Here is an 18,514-nt window from a genome sequence, read left to right as displayed (position 1 = left end):
TTAGAGATTTTTAATCTGTCAGCCGAATCGGTAGAAGAGGAAGTCCTTATTGCCGTAATTGGGATAACGGTGACTGCGAAAAGAGGCTTTATTTTTTGTTAGATTGAATTAGAAGTTTGGGACGGGATCAGTGGTTGTATGATGTTTAAAGGTCCCGCCCACCCACTGTAAAGAGCGCCTTTGCCAATTCTGCCTCTAGAAAATATATACACTTAGTATTTTCAAATATCTCATCATTTTTTACTAGAGACTGTTGTTTTTAAGACTTTTTTCTGATGTTGAATTAGTTGCTGGCTACTGTATCCAGAAGTTCAAATGTGAAAACCTGTTAAAAGATTACATTCCACGACCACTTGGTTGAAAATCTGTATTCCACAATCACAGAGTCTGTAGAAGACATGGCCCAAAGCGGCTGACTTAATAGCTCTAGGTCTTAACTTTCTTCAGCTGGAGAGCTAAGTAACCTGCAGGGTATCTTTCAGCCTCAAAATTAATATGCATGATATGAATCTAATATGTTCACAGGCCTGCTTGTCTTTTCTAGATGGATTATGTATCAGGAAGAGCAGACTGCCGCCTAAACCTTGTCACCTCTGTCACCAACCCTCAGAGCTTCTTTACTTAAGCTCTTCATCTCTCTAAACCTAAAGATGGGTATCTCCAAAAACTACTGTCTTCAGGAGAATTCCTAGATAATTCAAGGACCTCAGTGAATTGCTCTATATATTAAGAGGTTTACTCCTGTGAAGTAGGGGGAGAAAAGAGCAGGGAAAGGAGAGAAGGAATGTTCAGGATAGAAGAACCAACCAACAAGATAAAACGTGGCTGAGACTGGGAGTGGGTGGAGGTGAAAGACCAGGAAAATGCCTACTAAGCGTGCTGATGTCTAAGAATGGCAATACCTGCCATTGTGTTTGAAGGTCTTTGTGTTGCTGTGATGGAAAACCATTGGTCTAGCTTCAGCCTATTCAACTCTTCAGTGCTTCATGGAAGAGGGGTATTTTGATTTTGTTGTAGTTGTGTGGTTTCTGTTTTGTAAGTATAGTTGAGTTACAATATTGTGTTAGCTTCAGGGATACAGCAAAGTGATTCAGTTCTAAATATATATATTTTTCATATTATTTTCCATTATAGGTTACTACAAGATACTGAATGTAGTTCCATGTGCTGTACCGCAAATCCTTGTTGCTTATCTATTTTATGTATAGTAGGTTGTCTCATTTTGTTTTTATCAACAGATGTAAGGGGCAAGTCTCATGCTTGGATGACTGTAGAAACAGAGGCAGCACACATGGAAAAAGTTTGGAGAGCACTGTGGTCCTGAGAACACAGGCTCTCCCAGGAATTCATACTATCTTAGGGGAAGGCTCTAAACTATGAGCAGCCCACACTTTGGAGTGAATTGTGTTCCACCTCCTTGAGAGTGGAGAATCTACATAAATTATTTGGAATTCTGAGCAGATTTGTCTCTCATCCATGTTTTTCAAACATTTATTCTTGTCAGTGTGGACTCATGGATATTTATTTAATAGTTTGTGTATTTCTTGTTTTTGAGCAAATTGTTCCAGCTTTGGCTATTGGAGCTCTTCCAGTTAGCTTCTGTGTCCCTATAACATACACCCATCATTGTTTTTTTTTTTTTTTTTTTTTAACTTTCTTCCTTTCTGGGACTACAAAATGCTCCAAACTATCTGGTTTATTTCCTGCCCCTCCAAGGAGCCTTGGTTCCTTTCACTGGAGAATGGTATTAGAAACCAAATCTGGGTTCTTGGTGTGCTCATTGCTACTGGGGAATCCTTGCTTGTAGGGTCTCTCTGGCTAATAAGTTGATTCCATACTATGCAGGAGTAATATCTGTGTTTTGATTTGTTGCAGCTAGTATTTTACAGTCTAGTATTAATTACAGTTTAGCTTCTTACAACCATGGTCTGTACAAAAATTGTTTTGACAGTTGATGCATGTCTGATGGCTATGTTAGGCTGGTCTGTCAGCTACTGTTCCCCCAAAGTCCAGTTAGTCATGACAGTTTGGAATTGACCATCAGTTTATTTTTAATTAATTAAAGTTTATTACCTGATCAGCTAGATTCTGGTCATTCTACTTCTCCCCTCTCACCCCCACCCCCTTTGTGGTTTTCTCCCTCTACTAATATAGTGAAATGTTGTAGTTGTTTTGATGCTAAGATGACTGTAGTCTAGGCTGTTATTTAATTATTCTGTGTTGCCACTTAACATTAATTGTGGTTCAGAATGATACCAATGAAATAGTTTAAATAGTTGCATATCATAGTTTGGCTCTCCCCAGGTTATATTATCTGTAAAACAAGGGCACCGCTAGTGCTTCAGACCATCTAATTAGTCTGAGCTAGATATCATAGATACCATAAGTTTAAATGAAGGCTTGATATAAACTATACACTAATGAACTTAGTATGCTTCTTAGACAAGATTCTAAAATGGACTATTAAAAGGATGTTTCCACAATACTGTGAAATAGAAGTATTATTCACAAAGGACAAGGAATTTTTCAATTATGCCAAAATTTTGATAGGATGATAGCTGTAGCACAGGTGTTTTCTCACAATAGCCTTATGAACAAGATAAATGTGGCAGAATGTCAGTAAGTTAGGTTGGTTTATAAATATTTCAACAACTGTAGCCAAATACCAATGATTCGTATGTCACTGATAATTGGGAAGTGGGCCTAAGTCCATTTAACCTATCTCCTTACCAATGGGATGAGGGTGTAGAGAGCACGCTGGGCAATTCTGAAAACGATCAGCTTCTGCAGAAAAGATTCAAAGGTGATTGTTAGCTCTTTCCTAAAGTGAAACAAAATTTGTCTTCTTAAACAGGAAGGGTGGACCTATAGTAAGAATCAAAATCATCGGCATTAACTCAAGAATAGGGAGGTATGGTTTAGGGAGTATCAGGTGTGAAAGTTAAGGGTTTAAGTTAAACTAGTCAGCAGTCAATTGAACAAATATCAGAATAGGTAAAATAACCTGAGACAGCATTAAAAAGGAATATCGTACCCAGAACCAGGATGGTAGATTTCTGTCATACTCTCAGCAAAGCAGACACCACTGGAAAAGTATTCATTTTGGAAGTCACACTTTAATGATGGCCTTTTTATTTTTTAAAGGGAAAACAAAATTGTGAGTTTAGTTCAATTCAGGCTAATTCAGGGCTTACTATGTATCAGATACTGTGTTAAACATTGTTAATACAACACTCAGACATGGGCCTTGTTCTTGAACTTGTGGTCCAGTAGAGGGAGACAGGCTGCTTAGCAAATGGCTGTAAGCACAATATAAGCTCTGCACAATGGGCTTTTTTTTTTTTTTTTTTTTTTTTTTTTAAAGTTTTACTTGATTTTATTTATTTATTTATTTATTTATTTATTTTTGGCTGTGTTGGGTCTTCGGTTCGTGCGAGGGCTTTCTCCAGTTGCGGCAAGCGGGGGCCACTCTTCATCGCGGTGCGGGGACCGCTCTTCATCGCGGTGCGCGGGCCTTTCTCCATCGCGGCCCCTCCCGTTGCGGGGCACAGGCTCCAGACGCGCAGGCTCAGCAATTGTGGCTCACGGGCCCAGCTGCTCCGTGGCATGTGGGATCTTCCCAGACCAGGGCTCGAACCCGTGTCCCCTGCATTAGCAGGCAGATTCTCAACCACTGCGCCACCAGGGAAGCCCAATGGGCTTTTGATGCACAGTACAATTTAGCCCAGATTGTCAGAGGCCAGGGAGAGCTTTCTTGAGAAAATGACACCTAAGAGGAGTCCGGAAAGGTACGGAGGATTTAGCCAAGAAGGGCAAGAAAGGTGGGGAAGGGAACCTTGCCCACAAGAAACCATTGAAGGGATTTTAAAAGTTTACCCCAAAGAAGCTACAATATGTAGTTCTGAATATTTGAATATATGATGAAAAGAATTAAATTTGTTTTTTGTGGCTCCTAAGAAGACAAATGGAAGCAAATTTCAGTTCAGTATGTGAAAATTCATTTATTTAGTTGAACCTTATAGTAAAGCACCCCAAAGGAATGCAAATTCGATAAAATGATTGGTGTTTGGTTCCATCTCATAGGTTCACATGATCATTTCATTAACCCACAATAATATGATTCTACCTTTTTTTATAGGATTGTTTTGGATCCCACTCACACACTAAAACCCTGCCATAATGCAATATCAATTACAGCTGTCCAAACAAGGAGGCTATATTGGGAAATGGGACACTGTTATCATGGTATATTTTCAAGTAGAGGTTGGATGACAATTTGTTGGGAATGCTGTGGAAGTGTTGATTAAATTTAGGTTGGAGATGCCCTCCAAGATATCTTTCACCTCTGAGATCCTACAGCCCTCAAAAGAAATTCTATTTGATAGTTTCATGAAAAAAAGCAGTGAGAATTAACAAATTCATAAATTAGGGTTTTATTTATACCACCTAAATCTTATGTTTCTTATTAAGTCTGGCAGAACTCTTCAATTGATAGAAAATGTAACACTATTCAAATGTACTTCCTTCTACTTATGGTTACAAATACCCTTAAATCAAATCAAAGCTTCAAACTTATTTCCATTCCAAGCTAGTATGCTAAGCCTGTATGTCTGGTTCCCTCCCTCTACCAATTATTTACTGTAATGATCAAGGGAAATTGTATACATTGCTGCTGGAAACTGAGAAGGGTGCTAACAACGTACATGTAACCTTCAAACTTTTCAGCAGCAGATAATACAGATCGAAGCAGAGGCACAAGTTTGCCATTCACTGTACACGGAAAATGTGTCACCTGGGAGCTAGGGTCTTCCAGGGATGAGACCAACTCTGGACCACTCAAAGCAAAGATGTTAGCCTGCCGAGTAGAATGGGAGGATGCCTGTACCGGGTGAAGAGAGGGACACTGTAGCTTAGGCTGCAGCAAGACATTCATACAAAGGGAAATATAAAGTCAGAAGAAAATTCTTAGCTATATTTTTATTATTGAATTCATGTGTTGACTGCTAGAGAATGTGCATCTACAAATATAACATGTATACTTCATTTTTACAGAAAAACTATATACATTGATGGATAGAAGACAGTATGAAAAGAATTCTCTCTTTGAGATTAAGTACTTAAAATTTTCTTTTGACTGTCTTTTCTACAGTGAATGACTTTTGTAATAACAGAAAGTTTTAAAAATTAGCCCCAGCAATAAAACTATAAACAGATTAAGAACTCCTATCAGCAACATTTTCTTTCCTTCTCTGATTCTTTGGAATTCAAAGTTACTAATTATCTTCAGTTGACTTTTTTTTTTTTTTAGGCTGTGCTGTGCAGCATGTGGGATCTTAGTTCCCTGACCAGGGATCGAACCTGTGCCCCCTGCATTAACCACTGGACCGCGAGGAAAGTCCATTCAGTCAAATATTTTTGAGCCAAATATATATAAAACAGCAGATGCATATATGTATTCCATTTTTAAATGTGAACAAAAAAACAAAATCCAAAAAACCCTGAGGTAAGGCGGCATAAAAAAATTGCAAATATTTATTGGGACGGAAAGACAAAACTTCATAGTAATTATTGTTGGAATTGTAAATAAACATACACTTCAGTTGTGTAATAGGAGTGATTTGTCATTAAGGTCTTAACAGTTCAATAATGCATTTAATTTAACAAACTTAAGAAAGACAATATCATAAAATTGTCTTAAAACACTGCATGTTAGGTCATCATTAACATTAAAAATAAAGATGGCAAAACTCTATTCTCCTACCACATCATCATACTAGTCTCTGCATGTTACCTATCAAATTTTAGTTTGTAAGTCAGCTCATTATCAGTGTCAAATCCTATTTTATTGCACAATGTCCAATTCAGCAATTTTCAACTACGTTGTAAAACTAAATAAAAGCAAAAATCCTTAGGAAAAATGTACTTGCCTTTTTTCAAGAGAAATAAAGTTGGGTCTAAGGAGTTGACAGTTCTGTTCAAACCCATTCTAATAAAGGAAACTGTCAAAACATTTTCACCTTTAAAAAAATTTGAACACTACAAAAATTTTGCCATTTTTGTTCTCAATTCTTTCTGAAAAAAGTTTACAAAAATTATTAAGGAAATAAAATGTGGAAGAACTGAAGAAAATACTTGTAGTAAAAAGAATAAATACTAGCTAAGGCCACCAGGGAGGGGTATACTCCACATACCGTGGATAAAAAGGATGGAACCCATTGGTGGTTTGACATTTTCGAGCCCTACAACATCGAAAATGAAGAGTTGGTTCCATGAGCTGTCCAGAACTGTGCTGAAGGCAGTGCATTTATCAGCACAAGGATCCCTCTGATGTTCTTCCACACGGTCCAATTCTTTTGCCATCAGTCATTCATCAGACTCTAGCTACTAACAGAAGAATATTCAGCTAACAAAAGCTGAAACTGGGCATCAAAATTAACAATAATTTATGGATGCTTCCCCTGCAAATTTCACATTTTCCAATAATAAAAATTTGAATAGAGAAGCTGGAATTTGAAAGGCTGTAACTGTTTTACATGAAATCTTTTAGTATCTTCATGAAAAAAGTTGTCTAGTAACATAAATTGCTTCTGCATCGGTTCCACAAACAAGACAAGGACCTAAAACATCCAAACTGTTCACAGACAAAGTCCTGTTGGGAAGCAAGCTTGTGATTTCAATACGGTCTTTGGTAGGATCAGTGATGAGCCAGGAGCTTATAAGAGACTGATGAACATTAGCTTGGTTACTAATGCTATGAGACAAAAAAGTACTATTTCTTCCTCCTGGGAAAAGAAAAGAAAAGGTGAAAACTTCTTTCAAGACTAATTTTATCCTAGTAAACATCTGAAATTCTAATACTTAAAGAAGGTGATGATATATATTGGTTTTAATTCTCAAGAATAACTGGCTGATAATTCCATTATAACACATCACCATTTTTGACTAAAGGCTTAGTCAGTGATATTAAATACTCAAATTTCCATGGGATAATATGGCTATCAAACTTGAAATCTTTAGCAAAGCATAAGGTTCATTTTGACCCTGTCTTCCTGTTTATTCTTTAATGGAAAGTCTCAGAAATGTACCAAAATGCCTAGAAGACAAGTAGAATAAATGTAGATAATATATGGAAATCTAAGTTCTTAGGTAATCAAAAATGAAAATTTCTGGATGTATTTCTAGATGAATATTTCTAAAAATATATTTATTTCTATATGTCTAAACATATAATCAACTTGCTTTAGATCTCCTTTTATTTTTCGCCTTTATTTCAGGTAAATGTTCTTAAAAGTAGAATTTAAGAACACTACCAGATTATAAACTTTTATGTCTGACAGTGCTCTGCATTTAATACAGGATTAAGTGGGGCAGAAGCAGTATATTTCAGTTTTAGCCTTCATTTGAAATTTTCTTTCTTTTCAACTTTCTGCCAGATCAAATAAAGATAGATTTCATGTACTCAATAAATGGTTGAGTACCTACTATATGCCAGGCTGTGTGCTAAGTGCTGGGAATACAAGGCAAAGTCCCTTATATCTTGAAGCTTAAAGATTAGTGAGTTTAAATCTTGCTGATTCTTTTTTTTTTTTTAATTTTTTTAAAAATTTATTTATTATTTATTTATTATTTATTTTTGGCTGTGTTGGGTTTTCGTTTCTGTGTGAGGGCTTTCTCTAGTTGCGGCAAGTGGGGGCCACTCTTCATCGTGATGCGCGGGCCTCTCACTGTCGCGGCCTCTCTTGTTGCAGAGCACAAGCTCCAGACGCGCAGGCTCAGTAGTTGTGGCTCACGGGCCTAGTTGCTCCGCGGCATGTGGGATCTTCCCAGACCAGGGCTCGAACCCGTGTCCCCTGCATTGGCAGGCAGATTCTCAACCACTGCGCCACCAGGGAAGCCCTCTTGCTAATTCTTAAAGCCCAGCTCAACTTCCTTCTCTAAGAAGCCTTTGAAGATGACTCTAGTTCATGCTTCTCTTTTCATTCCTGGAACCCTCAGCACTTATATGCACCACTAATAAGGTACTACCTTGTAACATTTCTTATATGATTTAACTTTGCATGCCCCCTTCTCCGTAACTAAATTAAGTATTTCTTAAGAGCAGGTTGTATAGATTATATTTATTTTACCTTTTCACCGTGTCTAATATTGTTCCTTATGATACTAGGCACAGAATATAGTAAATGGCTCTTTCCAGTCTAAGCAAGGTTCTTCAAACAGTAAAATCTCAAATGCAAGATAGTGGGGGTAGGGGAAGAAGAAATAAAAAACCAAGTGCTTAGCTAATCCTTATTATTTATTAGAAACTAATAAAATTCTTAGTTTCTCCATACATGAAGTTATTAGCATAGACGTGCCGCATGCTCTACACATGCCATACTTCTCCAGAATTTTTCTGGAGACGTTTTAGATTTTTCCTTCTTAGTTTTTGTTTACCTTTTACTGCTCCTATATTTTATATTACTCTTGAATACTGTGAAAATTAACATTAGAACCACTGTGCTAAGTCTCCTCCCTGGTCTCCCTGCTTCTGCTTTTTCCATCCCTCTCCCCAGTCTATTTTCTACACAGTCGCCTAAGTGATTCTTTGGAAACGTAAGACAGATCACCCCACTCCCCTGCTCAAAATTCCCCAGTGGCTTTCTGTCACATTCAGAATAGAACCTGAAGCCCTTATCCCAGTCTGCAAAGTCCTGCCCCGCAACTCCTGCTACCTCCTCGCACTCCCGGCCTGCTGAATTGCAGCCACGCTGGCCTCCTTGCTGTTCTGTCTCAGGCTCTTGGAATTTGCTGTTTCCTCTACCTGGCATGCGTTCCTGTGACTCGTACCTCCGCTTCCTCAGGTCTCTGCTCAAATGTTCTCCCTGCCAAGCGGCCCCTCCTCCACTAATTCTTCATCCTCCTATTCTCTTCACTCTTCTTCATAGGCATCAGGGTATTCGGTCCAGATCTTTTCCTTCTTGCTGTCTCCTTTCCTACTTTGCTGTGCTCTACTATGTATTGCAGGAACAAACTCCTTTTTCCAGGCTCCCTTGCCATCTGCCTTCCAGGCAGACCCTGCCCATGGGAGGTACTCCTGTGGGTGACTGGAAGGCAGACGGGGTGGGGTCGGGGAAGGAAAAGGCTCCAGGCTCCTGGCAACAACAACACAGGCAGTAATTCCAGCCCCAGCTGAGGTGGCACCTTTTCTGCTGATCCGGGACCAACCTGGACAGCACTTCCAACAGTACAGCAGAGGTATTAACAACTGTTGATTTCTGGGCATTCCTCTTTTTTTGCTATTTGCTCTTCCAGCATCCCTCCCATTCCCTTTTGTTCTTCTAGCCCTTCTAACACACGTGAAACCGATTCCTTCTAAATCCAGGGTAGTTTCTGTTTTTCTGATTGGACTTTTACTGAGACATTATCTGTTTTACTTACTGTCTACTGGAATATTTGCTCTCTGTGCCTCAAGGCTTTTCTGCTCACTGTCATGGGCTCTAACACCTAGAAGAGTGCCTAGCACGTGGTAGGCACTTGATAAACATTTGCTGAATGAATGAACAAATAAACTTTTGAACCACAGACAAACTCAAAAACAAGAAGCTGAGAAAGTGCAAAAAACAGAAACAAAAATACCTCTTGATTTTAAGTGTATAGTTTCTGGCTGACCTTTACTTACCTCTGTCTTTGATCAGGAGACAGGGCCTTTTAGTCTGAGGAGAAACCAGTACCTTAATACATAAAAGATCAACTTTTGTCTTGCCATACACCCTTGACAATGTAGTATAAGAGAGCTGTCAATGCCTAGCCTATGGCATGAGGGCCCACAACAATGTACTCACAAACAAGACCCCTGGCTGTCTGCAGTTAGCCAGCTAACAGCATTTCTAGTCATCAGCAGTATAGTGGTCAGTAGCTGACAGTCAGATTTCAAGCCCTGTGATACTAGAATTTACCCTGAGGCCAGAGAATGGAAACATTTTTGTCATTCCTTAATGTTAAAAATATGAGAATTTCTAATATGGTATTTAAAAGTGTAATAAAATTACACACAAGAATCTTCATTAAAACTTTTTACCTTGGTAAAAGAGTGATGATTTCTCAGGTACATCTGTGGAGGCATCCCAATGCCAGAGAGATCCATCTTCAGAACAAGTAAATAGATGATCTGGGTTGGATGGGTGAAAGTGAACTTCCCACACTAAAAGATAAGAACCAAGAAGCTTATTCTTGTGTAGATTAGTTGAACAGACATCAAAACCCTGTCTCTAGGCATCACCTTCCATTAACCTCCATCACACATCTTCAAACTCCAAGCCTGTGATAAAAATCAAAGGCTTCAGGATCAAAGAAAAGACATAACTCTCCAAATGGCTAAAACATGTAGATAAGATAAAGAAGTCAAGTAAATCTACTTGTGTATTGGGCCAGCAAATGAATGAAAATAAATGCTAGTCATTTGACCTATTACAATTTTTTTATGGAAAAGTATGACAATGGAATAATTCTGAAAAGATTTTTTGAAAATTGTTAAGTTCTCTTATTTTTCAAATCCTGTGTCATTACCACACGAAGGTTATATTATTGGAAAGAGAGAGAAGACCATAAAAGAATACAAATGAATTTCTAAGAGACATAGTCCAATTTTGGCTCATGCCAAGACTCTGGATACTTCTGGCCTGTATCACAGAAATAGCAACTAGCTCCCAGCAAACCAAAACCTGGAAATGCTCCAAAAATCTGGATCCGGTTTTAGATGAAAGACTTTTAAGAAGCCAGCTTGGGACTGGGGACTCCTCAAGCTCTAAACTTTAAGGGAACTTTGTGTGCCAATAGATATCTGGGAGCCAAGGACTGCCCAGGACTCCTTAGGAAGACAGCTGCAGCGTGAAGGTAAAACAGTAGTCTGTGAACAAGGGTTTCGTGATTCTGGGTTAGGTAACCTTAGAGAGGCAGCATAGAAAGTGCTCAGAGTGTAGCATAAAAAGTGCAAGGCACATGTTTGCAAGCTGGCATTTTCATTCTGACAGTTACCACAATTCAACATGCCGCAAAACAAAAAGGTCACCTTCCTCCAGAAAGGAATGTATGCTGGGTGAGTCCCTGTGTAAAGTACATTCATACTGTTTCATTAAAACAAAGTAAAACAAAACAGCCTATAGAGCCATTAGCAGACTGCCCAAATCTAGATTCTTATGTATTTATATACTTTCAAATTAGAAAACAAACCTCTATAAAACATCTTATTTCTAGCCAAGAGTCAAGATGAATTCAAAATACACTACAAGCCACTACGCTTTTGCGTTTTGCTGAACAATACAGGCTGGCGTTTAAAAATGGGCTGGTGAGAAGAGATCTGAAAGTTTGTAATTCTAACTACCACTAGGTTAGCAACAACAGACTCTAAGGGCACACCTATTCCTTTTTATTCTTTTTTCCTGGACATAGCCATACCTGGAAGAGGGAAAAAGTTTCTATTTGCTTCTTAAATATAATCTTAAAAATCATTTATCTTTCCAAAGTATTAATAATGTGAAACAAACTTAGAAGTTGCAATACTGGTATAATGTTTGCTCTTTTATAGTTTTATTGAAGCATTAATACCAACTTCTCTTAAGTCAGAATTTAAAACTATAATCCACCCTGACATGTGGTGATAAAATGAAAAATTTCTGTTCAGCCAAAAAATCTCCACCAAAATCAAATGACAAACATTAAAAGCAAGGCAAGAGCCTATATCTTTTGTTCTTGTTAAAAGAAAAAAAGAAAAAGGTACAATAATAAACTGAAGAACACACAGATTAGCAAATATAAAAAATAAAAGCCTGCATTTGCATGGGAAAAGTGCATTCTCACATACTGGGTGTGGCAATATAAACTCGTATTATTTTTACATAGAACAATTTGACAACATGAATCACAGCTTTAAAATTATGCAAACTTTTGGACTCATCAATTCTATTTCTAAAAAACTATGCTAAGAAAAGAAGCACATAAAGATGAATATGTAAGGATAATCACTATGGTTTTGTGTATAATAATCAAACATGTTAAAGAACGTAAATTTCAAATAAAAAGGGATTAGTTAATTATTATAAATTTATACAATTCAGTCAAAAACTCTGGTGTAGAATGACCCACAGGTATCATTATGGACAGCTGCTTATAATACATTGTATAGCTCACCCACCAAAAACTTATGTATCACCACAATACTTACTTTCAGCTTCATGAGCCTTCAGTAGAGACACGGGCATTGTACCTTGTCTAACATCCCAAATACTTAACATTCCATCCTGACCACCGGTAGCTACAACATGCTGCTGGCTGGGATGTCTATCAACACAGTGGAGTGGCACTCGGTCACCAGTCCTTGAATGGGAGATACAATGACTTCACACAGTTGTAAAGTATAATTTATCTTTGAATAACCTATGAAACCTGTTTCTTTCCAGTAACTAAACGATAATTTTGTGGCTGGAGCTACTGGCTAAATTTAAATCATGTCAAAAAACTGACATTAAATATATCTCTAAATATTAAAATTTTGCGGGGGAATTAAAGGCCAGAGTTATTCATTCTCTCTTCAATTTGGACACATAAGGAGCAAGATAATTTGATGGTAAGATATGCAAAACAGGTGCTTCCCTGGTGGCGCAGTGGTTGAGAATCCGCCTGCCAATGCAGGGCACACGGGTTCGAGCCCTGGTCTGGGAAGATCCCACATGCCGCGGAGCAACTAAGCCCGTGAGCCACAACTACTGAGCCTGCGCGTCTGGAGCCTGTGCTCCGCAACGAGAGAGGCCGCGACAGTGAGAGGCCCGCGCACCGCGATGAAGAGTGGCCCCCGCTCTCCGCAACTGGAGAAAGCCCTCGCACAGAAACGAAGACCCAACACAGCCAAAAATAAATAAATAAATAATAAATAAATAAATGTGAAATTCTAAAAAAAAAAAAAAAAAAAAAAGATATGCAAAACATTTCCATTTCTTGGCTTTTTAAAAACATTATATATCAACTAAACAGCATATTCCTTACTTCTACTCTACCTTATTTAATGCTTAGTTTATATAACCTTTTTTCCAGCTTGACACATGCTGTTTTCTAATCAGAGAAGAGAAGATTGCACACATAGAAAGGGGATTTCTGCTCAGAAAAAATATCTTGGATTGTATTTTTCTCCCAATCACATCTAGAGTATATAATTAGTAGAAGAGAATATTCTATTAATATATTAATAGAATATTCCCACTATTAATAGAATCATTGGATGAGCAAAAAGAAATTCCCCATTAAATAACAAACTTCAAAGAGATTAATATAAACTTCTGAATCAATACAACAAATATTTACCAAACGCAGCATGGTACTATCAAGCCCATCCAATTATACAGCTGACCCTTGAACAACATGGGTCCACTTACATATGAATACTTTTCCATAGTAAATATACAGTGCTACATGATCCGAGGTTGGTTGAATCTGGGGATGTGGAACCTCTGATACAGAGGATTCCATGTATATGGAGGGCTGACTGTAAGTTATACAGGGATTTTTCAGGTATACAGAGGGTCAGTGACTCTTACCCCCACATTATTCAAGGGTCAACTGTATTTGCTTTATCAAATTTAGTCAGAGATTATTCTCTTAACATGCAATTAAAATATAATATGGTTTAAAGTCAGTTGCTATAAACAGTCAAGCAAATTTGCTTCACACTATTGAAATTACAAATCAAACTTACAGTGATAATATCTGAGAGGGCTCATTTCCTTGTTGTCTAAAATCCCATATTTTTAACTGTCCAATTGAATTTACTGTAAGAATCTCAGGAGTTCGAAGGAAGGTTACAGCATGGAGTGTACTGCTATCTGCATTGTCTACAAATGAAGAAGACAGCATTGTGTGTTAACAGGTCCCCCTTTTCCATGAAAATTTTACATTGCATTCCCTCCATTGACTGAAATATTACAAATGAAATTTTAAATAAGTCACAGTTTAATTTCTATAGAAAAATGCAGTAATATACATGTTAAAATGGATTCTCCTTTAATAGAAAAATTATATCACTCACAGGACATCTGAACTGTGTTCCAAACAGAGGGCTAAGTTTTCACTTATTTCTCTATTTCCACTTTAGGTTGTTACCCTCCATTTCTGAGACAGCTGTTCAGGTTCCTTTATATCCAATTTTATTTCCCTCTACTGCTTAATCCAGAACCTCCATTCTATTGAGCCAAACGCCATTGCTTCCTACAGAGCTCATTCTGACCTATATTATTCCGCTGACTTATCTCAAATCTATTCATCTTTATCCTCATCAGCCCCCTCCTCCTCCATGAAGTCCTTCCTGGTTGCTTTACCTGTCCTTTTCCTTTTCATAGTGTGTTTAAACTTATACCACTTAATTTACTATACACTTAAATTGTTTTGTGACCCTCCTCCAAACTGCCACCAGGCAGTGGTCCCTAAAAGCTAAACAAATAGTGTTCCTCAGAACTAAACATCATAACAACACAAGAAAATGATTCATGGGCTCAATCCAGACGTTCTGATTTAGGAGGTCTATGGTGATGGGCTGTTAAAAATCTCCTCAGGCAAGTCTGTGCAAAGTATGTTTGAGAACTACTACACTAGAATAATTCTTCTAAAGCATGACTGGCGGTACATCACCCCTTTGCTCAAAAACTTTCAATGGCTCCACAGTTGCCCACCTAACAAAACGTAACCTCTACGGCTGTGCATTAGATTCTTCACAACCTGACCGCAATTTACCTTTCTTGTTTCATTTCTTACTTCTCCTATACAAATATCTAAAGTCAGGTCAAACTACACTTTCTGTCATTCTCTGAATGGCCTTACCCTGCCTCCATGCTGTTCCCTTTATCTGGTGTGCCACCTTTTAGTATTATTTATGGTTTGGAACCTAGATTAAATGGATTGCCACCTGCCCCTCAATTCTTTATCTGATAATCCCCTCTGGCTCTCCTCTCCACAAATTTCTTTTTCTTCTAGTCACTCCTTCATACAGGCCTTATCAACATACTGTCTTGATAAAGGGATCCTGCTTTGTTTATTTTTAAATCCCTCAAACACCTAGCATTGCATTTACTTAGCACATGATAGCTGCTCAATTACTATGCAATAGACCAAAGAAATAGGATTTTTCTTACCTATAGTTCTTATAGCTTCCTTGTGATCAGCTCGGAAGAGATTTATTCGACCATCTTCTCCAACTGTGACAATTTCTGGGTTGCTGCACACAATACCCGTGCATGGCGCACTGCTGCAGGAAGGACTGCCCGGACCCGTGTGGTGATGAGCTGCTGTCCACTGCTGGCTGACTGACAGAGTCTACGTGTCACAGATGAGGCTACGATTAATCAAAGCAAAGCTCCAAAACACTACAGCTTTCCCCAACTAAAACTGTGTCTCACACCTTTCTAGAAACATAGTAACTCTTTTCCCTTTGTATTTCCAAGCATTAAGGTCTAGAAACTACTTTTATTAAAGCTCTGTATATACCGGATTAGATTCAAAAGAAACACTTTTTAATAACATCCCAAACTTATCTCAAACTAAAGAAATGGTTTTTAGGTATCAGGTAATTATGTGTTCAAAGGCAACTCTAAATTCTTAAGGGAACTGGCCTACATTTAAGAGAAAATCTCTGTAGTGCTTTCCAAATGACTCCATTAAGAAAAATAGGGGCTTCCCTGGTGGCGCAGTGGTTGAGAGTCTGCCTGCCGATGCAGGGGACACGGGTTCGAGCCCTGGTCTGGCAGGATCCCACATGCCGCGAAGCAACTGGGCCCGTGAGCCACAACTACTGAGCCTGTGCGTCTGGAGCCTGTGCTCCGCAACAAGAGAGGCCGCAATAGTGAGAGGCCCGCGCACCGCGATGAAGAGTGGCCCCCACTTGCCGCAACTGGAGAAAGCCCTTGCACAGAAACGAACACCCAACTCAGCCAAAAATAAATAAATAAATAAATTTATTAAAAAAAAGAAAAAAGAAAAATAGGACTTCCCTGGTGGCACAGTGGTTAAGAATCCACCTGCCAATGCAGAGGACACGGGTTCAAGCCCTGGTCCGGGAAGATCCCACATGCCGCAGAGCTACTAAGCCCATGTGCCACAAATACTGAGCCTGCGCTCTAGAGCCCGAGAGCCACAACTACTGAACCCACGTGCTGCAACTACTGGAGCCCGTGCTCCGCAACAAGAGAAGCCACCACAATGAGAAGCCTGCACACCACAATGAAAGAGTAGCCCCCGCTCGCCGCAACTAGAGAAAGCCCGCACGCAGCAACAAAGACCCAACGCTGCCAAAAAAGGAAATAAATAAAAAATAAAAGCATTGATGAAATAAACAGTAAAAAAAAAAGAAAAATATGTAACTAGATCTGGCTCTTGTATTTACTAGGCATGCCTATTAGTAAGATGACCTTTATTAATCCCCAAACCTAAATAAGCATTCTCCTCTAGCAACTTAAAACTTTTACTTCAAGTGGGGCTATTTTAAAGGACTGCCCTTACCACTATGCTCTGAAGATCAGCAGTCAGGCTTTGGCACACACAAGAATGGCGTTGTAAAAAATGTCAAGCCTTCATATAGTATATCCTCTCTTTCAATTGAAACTTAGGTTCTATCTAAAGCAAAGTAGCTGTTCCTGTTCTCTCTCATGATGCTTGAGTTAGAAAGTGCTCTTTCTTTCTTCAAAAGACCAGACTAGGATCTTAAAAGAGAATTACAGGAAAAGTACTTGCCAGAATACCATATTGTTAGATCTAACCTAAGAGAATATAAGAGATACCCAATTTGAATGAAGGTTCACACAAACGTGGTTCTAGAATTAATCTACTAAAAGATGGGTAATACAATGATTTTTCCCCTCCATGTTTTAAGACTATAAAAGCTTTATTATTTGTGTCATTATTAAATACAGTCTTCTTTAAACCTTCCTAAAAACAATTAAAATGCAAATTGAGATTTCAAACAAAAGTTCTTTACCTGGTTATTCGGATGGTGAAGGAACACTGTTACACATCCTGTTGATGAAGCAGCTACAATTCTTTCCTGGTCAAAAAACTAAGTAGAAGATTCTTGCTTGTTATAGATTCATAAATATTAGCAGGGAGGAAGCCATGTTTGACTCAATTAGTAGTATAACAATTTTAAAATGCAAAAAGCCTATAAATGCTAAGCAAATAAAATGTGAGAGTCAAAATTCCATTCCCACCACTTAACTACCAGCTTTGAGACCCTGGCCAAGTTAAGTTCTCTAAGGCTTGGTAAACTTGCAAAACAGATAACTAATCCCTGCTAGGCTGTTATGAGAACTCAAAAAGCAAAAACATGTAAAGTGCCTTGCACAGTATTTGTCACATAGTACATGCTCCAAAGATCTTAGTCTCAGTGTTCTCATTAAGACAGAGATAACAGTACTTGATTCAACAAGCATGCGATGAGAATGAAATTAACTTATGTAAACGGTGCTTGGCACATAGTAGATGATCAATTAGGCAAACAAACAAGCTAGGATTAATTCCACATCCCCTTCCCCAGTCCTGATTCTGCCATTAAGCAGCTATATAATGTTGGCAAATCATAACCTATAGGGAACTCAGTTTCTTGTAAACCTGGGGTGAGACTAGACAAACTTTAAGGTCCTTTACATCTCTAAATGTAAAGATCACTCTGTTTTTTTTTTTTTTTTACTCTGTTTTTTTAAAGTTAGTTTTTGGATATTACACAGACTTACTTGTAAATCCATTACATCACCATGGTGTCTGATATCACACAATAACTGATGGTCTCCTTCAAATCCTCCATCAGAGTCCAAGTTCCCAAAATCTCCAATAGACCACAGTGAAACATAATTTTCCTGTAAAGCAGAAAATGTTATCTTGAGATGAAATATATGTCAAACTCTCCGAAATTAAAATTTGCACTGCCTTCAATCAACCTTGCTTTAAAAGCATCCCAGGCAAATGGAATGATAATCATTAAAAAACAGGAGATACGGGGCCATCGATGGCTCTGAGGTACAAGGCAACCGAGCCTGAGACGTGCATTCGGGGGACAGAGAAGGGCGAGAGGAGCCAGAAGGCAAGAGGGTTCGCGCGCCGGCGGCCGGGGTCGCGGTTCCAGGAGGGAAGGAGAAGGCAGGGGCTTCCCGGGCCGGAAGCGGGGGTACCTCATTGTCCCAAGAGCCCGTGGCGAAAGTCTCCGTGGTCTGCAGGCTCCCCGGAGGTACCGGTCGCCAGCGGGTCTTGCTGATTTTCTGTGACACAAACTTAGCATAAATTTCTTCCATGCCGAAAGCAACCACGCCAGGGGCAGCAAGAAACACAGCGCGCGCCACTCAGTCCCGCCCCTTCCTGCTGAGCCCTGATTGGAACAGACCGTACGAGGGACGGTGGCTGCAGAGAGCCAATTCTCCTCTGTCGGCAGTGCGGGAACGAACCACCAACCCTCGAGTGGGAGGAAGTTGGGACGCCCTGCCCCACCCAGGAGGCTCTGAACCCAGGCAAG

The 18,514-nt window shown here is 39.0% G+C and overlaps 1 protein-coding gene across 2 annotated transcripts; it reads right to left on the bottom strand.

Annotated features, from left to right (window-relative positions):
• Positions 1-4,006: 4,006 nt before the first annotated feature.
• Positions 4,007-18,348, bottom strand: NUP43 (nucleoporin 43). Of its 2 annotated transcripts, none has more exons than XM_007196890.3 (8): positions 18,177-18,348; positions 17,742-17,864; positions 16,991-17,068; positions 15,153-15,333; positions 13,724-13,859; positions 12,200-12,351; positions 10,058-10,180; positions 4,007-6,782 (listed from the first exon to the last, which is right to left on the bottom strand). In XM_007196890.3, exons 1-8 carry the CDS (start codon positions 18,294-18,296, stop codon positions 6,553-6,555), a joined length of 1,143 nt encoding a protein of 380 aa, XP_007196952.2. In that variant the 5' UTR covers positions 18,297-18,348; the 3' UTR covers positions 4,007-6,552. The 2 variants fall into 2 exon arrangements, with proteins under 2 accessions (XP_007196952.2, XP_057383534.1); XM_057527551.1 differs by lacking the exon at positions 4,007-6,782 and adding an exon at positions 6,790-9,692.
• Positions 18,349-18,514: the final 166 nt, after the last annotated feature.

Source organism: Balaenoptera acutorostrata, chromosome 14 (genome assembly GCF_949987535.1).
Source record: "Balaenoptera acutorostrata chromosome 14, mBalAcu1.1, whole genome shotgun sequence".
Taxonomy (NCBI): domain Eukaryota; kingdom Metazoa; phylum Chordata; class Mammalia; order Artiodactyla; family Balaenopteridae; genus Balaenoptera; species Balaenoptera acutorostrata.
Note: the sequence above shows the minus strand (reverse complement) of the source record. Positions and strands in the feature narration are given on the sequence as shown.